The 9,904-nt window shown below is 41.7% G+C and overlaps 1 protein-coding gene across 1 annotated transcript in view; it reads right to left on the reverse strand.

Annotated features, from left to right (window-relative positions):
* Positions 1-555: 555 nt before the first annotated feature.
* Positions 556-9,904, reverse strand: part of LOC109920032 (flotillin-2) — a gene marked incomplete at its 5' end in the record, with an annotated part of 17,028 nt that continues 7,679 nt past the window's right edge. Inside the window, 2 exons of the mRNA XM_048593129.1 lie at positions 556-8,439; positions 9,338-9,487. Of these exons, the coding sequence (XP_048449086.1) occupies positions 8,401-8,439; positions 9,338-9,487 (189 nt within the window). The remainder of the gene's footprint in view (positions 8,440-9,337; positions 9,488-9,904) is intronic.

The raw sequence follows: 9,904 nt of genomic DNA on the forward strand, positions 1-9,904 counted from the left end.
ATCTACAAAACGGTTTTAAAATATCCAGCATGAAATTGGTCTATTAAAGGGAATCTGGTATTCCAGGGCAACAGGGAAGGAGCAGGAGTGTGGTGGGACTGTGGTTTGCTCTTTCACTTTGGCACAGTGGGTAAGAGGGTGCTCCTTCACACCAGAAGCATCTACACAGTCCATTGAGTTGGCCAGCTGTAAACACCTGGGAATCTGAGAACCCTTGGTGCAAAGTATGTAGCTTGTTCCTGCAAGGCACTGAGCAAGAGGTTCAATGTGAAACCCAGGGCTTGGGCTTGGCAACTGCTCACAGAGTTAGCTACATTCCAACTGCCTGAGTCCCTCAGCATCCCTCCTGAAGGCTCCGCAACTCGAGATGGACTTGGTTTTGTTTGGGAGGGGAGGGGGGTGGCTAGTAGGGACGCGAACTTCACCCACACCATGTGTAAAAGAGCAAACAGATTGTAAACATTTGGGAAGAATAAAAGTATACAATATTGTATGAATACGCACAACATACTGATTGATAAATGCTACTTTAATTTTATTATTACTTTTCTTTCCTTTTGATAGGGTGACCATTTACATGCACTGGTATAAGGTTAATCACTCCCATTACTCCAGATGCTCTCTATGTTCAATGTACAATATGACTAGTTAGAAGAGATAATATTTGTCTAAATTCCTACGGAAATTGAGATCAATCTTTTCAAGTCTGCTACATACGGTAACCATGGGCCTTTTCTTAAAAATAAAAAGGACAGCTTTAATCACTTTCTAAAGTCTTGCTCCTTGGAACAAATGAAACGTTTTGCTTCGAAACTTAAAACTGATGATTCAAAAAACACATGAAAAGCCTGCATAGTAATAACATGCCAAGCTAATAAAATAAATACTTCATTAAAACAACCTTGATGTATTTTCCACAGTGAGGATGAAAATGTAGCAAGTTATTGGTTTTTCTGGATGAAAATCCCCAGATGAGGGGCAAAGCCACTCTAATTCCACCTTCTCCTTTAGAAACAGCAAGCAGCAGATCAACTATGCGGCTCATTTGAAATTACTCACTATTTGTGCGCAAGGATGTAAAAACAAGTTACCATTTCTACAATCTCAGGATGCCCCAAAATGAAATAATTTTGAATATTAAGTAACCCAGGATCCCCTGTTAATATTCAGGGGTGTGTGTTCAAATGTCACCGATAGTAGCTGGAGAAACTAATTTCAGGTAATTCAATCTGGAATAGAAAGCTAGTCTCAGCAGGAGTGTGACAACTACCCTCGATTGGCATAAAGACCCATCTGGTTTAATGATTCCTCCTGTCCTTACCCAGTCTACATGTGACTCCAAACCCACAGTGATGTTGTTAGCAACATACTGGCCTTGCAAAACCACCCAGCCTCAAAGAAAGAATAAAGAAAGCTATCAAGATAATGAAACACACTGATTATTTTCCTCACCTCAGCGTTTTAGTTCTCAAGTCACAGCTGAGGGAGGTCTGGAAGCTGTATTTCAGAAGGGAGGAGAAGTTGGGGGTTAACCAGCAACGGTAAGGAATAAGTTACTCAATTCAAACCAAAACATCGGAATGAAAAGGGCAAGAACAGTTTCTGATGAACAGTTTCAAGTCCTATTTTAGTCTTTGCAATTTCAAGCTTACATGCAGCTCGTAGTAACATCATAGTTATACAAGAATAGAAACCGGGCCATCAATCACACCCTGCTATATTTGAACAGCTTGGAGCTAAATATTGCCTCTAAGTTCAAATCTCTGCTGGGTCACTAATTCTCTTCTGAAGCATTGAATCCAACAACATTTCCCAAGAAAACAGCAGAAATAAGGGTGCCTTAGCCAAGTGAATTTGGCCAAACAGGGGCTACACACAGCAGCAGCGAAGTCAGCAGACCAGCTCCTGGCCTGGTGATAGGTCTGGCCTGAGGAAGGATGATGCCTTGCAGGGAAATAACACCAAGGACGCAGGATAGAAGATTAGGGGAAAAAAGGTCACTGTGAACATTCCTGTGCCATAAATTAACAGGTATTATTCCAATTTGGATGTCTGTGTCACTGAAACAACCATTTAACCACCATCCAAATCCCAATGAACCGAGTAGCTTATTCAACTAGTCCTAAGGGCAGTTAAGAGTCAACCAAATTGCAGTGGATCTGGAGTCATACGTAGGGTTAGGGTTAGGGTAAGGCTGGCAGATTTCCTTCCCTAAAAACAGACACTGTTGTTTTAAAACAAATCAACAGCTGTCATAGTCACCATCACGAAGACAAGGTTGCAATTCCAAATTTTTATTCATTGAGATGAAACTCCACCAGTCACCATGGTAGGAACCATGTCCCCAGAACATTAGTCTGCATACCTGGATTACTAGCCCAGTGCCACTGGGGGCTGGTGAATTACATAGGCAAGGTAATGCTGTCATGGTAAAGTTACTAGCTGCATGTACTACAGCTCAGAATAAAGAGGCAACCTCACTGAAAGAAATTCTGAAGGGGTGTGTCAGGTTAGATACTGGGGGGGCATACAGTAAAATGCACAGGGGCACAAGACAGGACAGGAGAGTGGAGCTCATGGGAAAGCTGCGTGAGAGAGCTGAAACAGGCTAGATTCCTGCCTTCGGTATAGGATTGTTTAACTCCATGACAGAGCAGTTGGGTGAAGCCTCTCTCTCACTTGCTGCACGGCACTCACTGCTTTCTGTCGGCACTGCATCAAGAACACTGCGAGCTCCCTTTCTTCCAATCAGATCACACCAAAGGGAAAGAAAGCAGAAGTGCATTTCATCAGGATCTTTCACAACCTCAGAACAGTCCCAAAGCACACTCCTTAAAATATCATTGTTACCTGCAGTCAGGAACATAGCAACCCATTTGTGCACAGCAAGCACCCATAAATGGCAGCATGACAACTACTAAATAATCTTTTCTTCGGATGTTGATTGAGAGATAAACATTGGCCAGGACTCCAGGTGGAGGTCCACTGCACATTTTGAAATAGTCCAGTGGGATCTTTACATACCACCCCCCACCACAAGAAAGCAGTCAAAGTTGGTTTAACATCTCAGTCAAAACAAAGCAACTCTGACACTGCAGCGGTCCCTCGGTTCCCACCCCCTTAGCTCTGACACTGCAGCGCTCCCTCAGTCCGCTCCTCCCCCTCCTCAGCTCTGACACTGCAGCGCTCCCTCAATCCGAACCCCGCCCCAGCTCTGACACTGCAGCGCTCCCTCAATAGTGTTGCATGGAGTATCAGCCTTGATTTGTGTGTACTCAAGTCTCCAAAGTAGGACTTAAAAATAATGACGTTGTAACTCGTGAGTCTGCAGAGTACTCAATGAACCACTGCTGACCATTGTTCAGTCAACGTCCCCATTATTTTCACCTTCAATGCACAGCCTCTGCCATTACTGCAGTCTGAAGGTGTGATGGCCAAGGGGTGTTCTCTCTGTGCAGTGATGCGTGGACTTTAGAAAAAATGAAATATTAAATTACAAACTGCCAGGTTAGCCCGAAAGGAACAGGTTACACAGGCCAATATCTTAGTCCAGGTTTTTCAATTGCCTAAATTAACCACCACTAAAAAAAAGTTTAACACCAAACAAAATCACTCCATTTTACTTTCTCTAAAAGGAGATTTTAAATACGATTAAAATGAGGAATTGGTTTTCAAATTGAAGACGACATTGCCCTGATGTTTCTCTTCATACCAGAGTTGCAAAGTTTCTGTAAAACCCAGTTTAGATGCTGTGCTTGTGGTTTTGAAGTTTGCATCACAACTCCCCTTGCAAGCAGGTCTGAAAGCTGATTAATTCAATACCCTGACGTGTACGTTTATTAATCTTAATAACTTTAATTATTCAAATTACCCAATTAATTGGTTAGGTTTTTAGACACTTTATTTATATTATTCATACAATTAAAATCACCCAAACCTTTATTATTCATTCATGCAGAGTCCAAACAATGTTACATACAAAATAAAAATATACATTAGTTCCTAACTTACAGGCCCCTAAGTGCTGGGCTCATGTCTTATCAGAGTGTTAGTTATGTCCCGTACTTCAACGTTTAGGTTTTAAAAATTCCACACCCAGCTTTTGAACAGTGACCTCACCAGCGAGCTAACCAGTGCTGAAATAATGTTTTCCAACCAACAGTTAAATGCATCCTACCACAATATTACCTGATAGCAACAAACACCCACTCATTTCTTTCTGTACTTGTGTTCCTATACAAATTCATCAGGGGATTTCAATGTGAACAAGTTGTACGCACTGAAACCTGCTGTGGTCTAATTCCCTCCACTTTGTACAGTCCCTCCCTGCCTCAAAAGCAATTCAATATTGAATTTAGCACTGCAGCTACGTACAGAAATTAACTGGAAAGGTGACAGGAAAGGGGATTTTGCTGGTTTGAGAGTAGTGCTAGAGCAAACAGCTCAAATAAAAATAGTTTGCTTCAAAACAGGACACAGATTAAAGCTCTAGAGCAACCATTTAAAGAAGAAAGAAAGAAGGATCACAGCCTTAGTTTTACAAAATTCTATTCACTTGAATAAGCTGCATTTCTCAGATGCTATAATGCAAGCAGTCTGTTCAGTTTTTTAAACCGGAGCTCAGGTTTAGGTTTCAGGTTTGGATTTTGTGATATTTACATAAGAGGCTACTGCTGCTACATTCAAATATGAATGACCCAGATTCTGGCCGAAGAATGGTGGCATGGGGATAGAGGTGGACTTAGTCATGTTGTGCTTCAGTGCTCATGAGATTCCAAAACACACACACTCCAGGAGCACTGTGCAATCAGCTGTGTCCTCACAACAGCAGGATTTTAGGGTGAGCATGGTGACTTCACCAATGGGAGCCCTACATCACTGTGGATTTCAGGGTGGCCTGAGGGCTGAAACTGGAACCCCACCCTTGCATTCCTCCAACATCCACTCATCCGAGGCCAGAAAGAAAAATAGAAAGCTTGCACACAATCAGACAGCCTGGAATCTCTGGTGCCTTGTAAATAAACACAATCTAAAAGTAGTTACTCACATTTATATGGCACCTCATTGCTTCAAGCACCGATCACCACAGGGTCTTGTTTTAACAGTTCACCGAAAGGACAGCATCCCAGACAGTGCTGCATTCCTTCAGTACTACACTCCTGCAAACTATTGGCTCAAATGTTGTGTGGCTTGAGCTACCAAACTTTGAACTTGGAGGTGTGTGCACTACCATCTGAGGCGAACTGATATGGTATTTGTGTTAAGTTGCAGTCGAGAATTGACGAAGTCAGGCAAACAGGACAAAAGGGAAAATGTCAGCATTTATAATATTCACTGCGTGGTAATTAGGATGGATACAAATCCACCTTAAAATATGATTACATGAACAATTACCAGTATTGAATACACAATATTAGCACTAATTCTATAGAACTGATAAGAGTACATATTAAATCGACTAGATTTACCTCTTTTTCAACTGTTAAGATTTGTTTTTAACCCATAAATTTGGATTTACTCAAACAGCTGCACCCAACGCACTGAAGCAAACTCATTTCTGGCAGGTAAAGAAATGAGATAAAATTTTAAAATATTGATTTTAAAAAAAGATACTTCCAGCTGTCTACACAATAAAAGTAAGTGCGACCAATACTTTGGGCCTGTTCAAGGCAGTGGTCACTGTCCAGTTAACAGTCTCCCATTGGCTCAGCGTTAGTCTCCAATTTCCTCACATACAGGGAGATTTTTTTACCTGAACAGAAATGCAACCTCACGTCTCTGAACCTTTCGACATGAATTTCAAACAGTGTAACAGATGTGTCACCCCACAAAGTTACACATCTGTGCTGACTGCTAAAGAAAATTCCATCCTACCTAGAATTAAACTCAGTTTTAGATCTAATTGATAAAGACAAGAAAGCCACATTAAAGATTACTGTACAAGAGTAAAGGGGAGACAATGAAATGCAATGAGCAGCCCTCTGAATGAGGGAAGATAACAATACCTAGTGGGGCTGTCTTAAAGTTCAAGTACTTGGACAGGAAAAAAAAACTGCATACATCAATTCAATTTGGCTAAAATTGTTTTTTCTCCTCCCCACTTTTGAATATGATGTGAATTAAGGCTTCTGTTTCCAGACCACATTTTGCAAAACTGGGATATCCAAGAGCACCCATCTTGTTTGTCGGACTTGTACTACAGGAGTTTGGGTTGAATGACTTGCGGTTAAAAAGGCTTTGCAGCCTGCATTGCAGATTTTGCATATCATGACACACAGTCAGTCAGTAACTAGACAGGGTAGACAAACAGGAAGCTGGAAGAACACAGCAGGCCAGGCAGCATCTGGAGGAAAGGAGCAGTCAACATTTTGAGTATTACCTTTCTTCAGGACTGTTCACTCCTCCTTTCCTCCAGATGCCGCCTGGCCTGCTGTGTTCTTCCAGCCTTCTGGTTGTCTACCTTGGATTCCAGCATCTGCAGTTTTTTTGGCAGTAACTAGACAGCACAGGTTGCAATTAACCCCGCTATACAGCTACACGTACCGTAATTAGAGAGGAAGGTGAATATTTTGTGGATGGAACCACACTGTGCTGCATACAGTAACCAAAAAGCAACTGTTCTGTATGATGTTCTTCTGCTTTTTCAACAAGTCACTGATTATTTTAAGATAAATGCACTAATTTAAGTTGCGGCAGTTACAAATGAATCTCATACAAACTCGTTGATAACATTGTATGACTTCCACCTTTTTCAGTTGAACTTTAGACTTTTCATAGATTGAGCAGCTAGTAATGAGCTGTTTGGAGTCTGTAGACTGTTCAGTGGCACTCGATTGATAAGCAGTACAGAATATAAAGCTCAATTCTTCATGAAGAACTTCAATCTGATGAGGCTCAGTAATGCTAACCATCAACACATACAGGGACATCAGAGACATCATGGCACCAGTTTGGATAATTAGCTATGATGTATCATTGATCAAAGTTTGGAACCATTACTCACACTGGCGAATGTGTTCTCCAACCTCCAATAAAAGGTACATTTCAGTTGCAGTTCCACTTCAAGTCAGAAAACGATCACTTTCACTTGTGCTCATGAGTCTTCCCCAGTAGGGGAGAAAGTTAAACGAATATTTTGATTGCTGGTGTGTAGAGGACAATTTTTAAATTGATGTTAAAACCAACTGGAGATTATATTGTCGTGCACTTGTGCGATGTAGTCACATGTACAACACACAAGACACTCAACAGCCAAGACAAGACTGTAATCATCCCCACAAACGCTATTTTTGTACATGGTGTACCTCGTACCAGAGTCTATTGTGAATTTCAGTTTTAAATGAGATTTTGATCTACAACTTCATACAGCTCAGCAAATGAGGATCAGACCTCAATACACTCCAGGAAAACATGCACAAGTATCCTCTACACTCCACCAACCCATGGCAATCACCACTAATCAATTCTCGCTGTTCTTTGGGCACAATAGAATTGTTTAAGGAAAAACAGAATCAGATTAGCAACACCCCAATGGCATTATTGTTACATAATTGTGTCAAACCAGCAAGATCCCTTCAGCAGATACAAGGCCTCCTGCTGGTTTTACTTATGGCTTTAGAATTTGTCATTCTCTGCTGTCTGCGTCCATGTTGCAGGTTCACACGGAGGTCTAGTAATGTCCAGGACACTCACTAATATTTAAAAACAAAAACAAATAAACAACTTCACAGCCGGAAAGGTATCAAAATTTGGGTTTTACTCAAAATGTAAGTGTTTGGGGACAAAGTGAGACACTGAGATAGGTCAACTTGTTCCAGTCCTGAATCTTTTAAAAGGCCTGGTCGAGGCCCAATGGGACAAATGGCTTCCTTCTGCATTCCAAGATTCTTTAAAATCATATCCCTCACCAACAACATTGCTGACTTCTTTATGACCTTAAAAAAAATACATCCTGACACTAGCAGGATGTTGGGCTGGAATTGGTAATGGCACTGATGACAGCTAGGGGACAAGACACAGGTATGTGGAGAGGAAGGAAACTTTTAAAATGCTAACTTTTCCCCATTGCTGAACAAGCCCCTCCAGACAACCTGCAAGATGGACATCAGAATTGGTTTTGTCTGTAAATGATCAGCAACAAAATGGAAAACAATTACTGAAAGAGTAGACTATAAAAGGATAAAGAAAAATGCTATTTATGCACTGAATTCTGATCTGGAATAAATTAAGGCACCAGAGGTTTTAAAGAGAAACCAAAACAGAAAGAAAATTAAAAGAGAAAAATCGCACAAGTTTTCAGTAGAAAAGGAGTTCCTTATACAAGTGTTCTGAGGTGGAGGTCTGTGGAATAGTATTTTCTATGGAGAAATATCCTGAATTTGTTGTGGCTTTTTTTCATGATCAGGCCTGGGCGTTGGTTAATTTTTGGATTAAAGGTACCTGGAAAAGAAAGACAATGTAATGCTGAGAGAATCATTTCGAAAGAGCGACTGGGGTTTATACCTGGGTAATAATTACATGGATGTTATTGTATCTTATGCAACTCTTAATTGGTAAGGGACTTTCAAAGGAGGAGGAGGAGGAGAACTCCCTTCTAATAATCCTAAGAGATCTTTGACACCCTCCTGAAAACGCAATAGGACCCTTGGCTTAATGAATCAAGCAACCCCTTTTGATGCTGGAATTGTCGAATTGTCAGCCCAGATGAGGCAGTGACCTACACTGACTCTCAGTTAAACCACCCCTCAATTTAAAAATTCTAATCCTTGTTTTCAAAGCTCTCCCCACCCTGGCTCTGTAACCTCCTCCAGTCCTGCAACATTCAGATATGTGAACTCCTCCAAACCTGATACCACTAATCTCTCCACCCCTGACAGCTTTCAGCTGCCTGTGCTCCAAGCTCGGATTCCCTCCTTCACATCTCTCCCACCCACTGACTCCTATTCTCTTCATTTAAGATGCCTTTCTTAAGATGCTACCCCTTTATCCAAGCCTTTGTCATTGGCTCCAAGATATTCTTAAGTGGCTTGATGCCAAAATTTGATAGAGGACAATGAGGAACACCTGTGACATTGCTGCATTAAGAAGGCACTATATAAATACAAATTGCTGTTACTGAGTGAGGCTTGAACTCAATATTCTCAGTCTGAGGGGTGAAACTGCTGTGTTGAGCTGAGCTTCCAAGTTCTATTTTCCTTCACTAAATCATAAGGAAGTATCAGACTGCTATTTGACAAATGTGCAATTTGTCACAATTCTCTTAAACCAAGTACTTACTCGTCAACGTTTGCACAGAACATGGAATTACACAGATGCTAGAAGGAAAGAGGACACTGACCTTTGTTAGATCGACTCCTGTAAGAGCATGGACAGACGCAGGGACCTCTGCCAATAAGCGCGTGACCTCTGAGGTAACACGGTTATTGTCTCCTCCGAGAATCACAATTTCATCCGTCTTCGCAAGAGGAGCAGTGACTTCGGCAGCAATCTGGGCAAAGAGATAGTTCACCATAATTAAAACAGAAACTATATTACACAAATGCAAATGCTTTCCTGCCCCTCCAATTATTAATCTTGACCGCTTTGAGCTATTTCCTGGTCTCCCTTCTTCAGCATCCATATCCTGTCACTTAGCCTCCTCAATGCAGAGAGCTACACAGTTCCTGCTGCAGCAGTTGGGGGGTGCTGAATCCATTGAGCACAGGGATGGAGTGGCTCAGTGGTTGAAATTCCCAACAGCCCAACATGTAGCGCCACCAGGAGTGTATGCTCCTCTGGTTTACCCTTACACCTCCAGAATGCCATTCCAGGCTGACAAACAGCAATCATTTTGAGGGGGGGGGGGGGGGGAAAGAGAGAGAGAGAGAGGGAGAGAGAGAGAGAGAGAGAGAGAGAGAGAGAGAGG

The sequence above is a fragment of the Rhincodon typus genome, unplaced genomic scaffold (assembly GCF_021869965.1).
Source record: "Rhincodon typus isolate 14 unplaced genomic scaffold, sRhiTyp1.1 hic_rhity00002369, whole genome shotgun sequence".
Lineage (NCBI taxonomy): Eukaryota > Metazoa > Chordata > Chondrichthyes > Orectolobiformes > Rhincodontidae > Rhincodon > Rhincodon typus.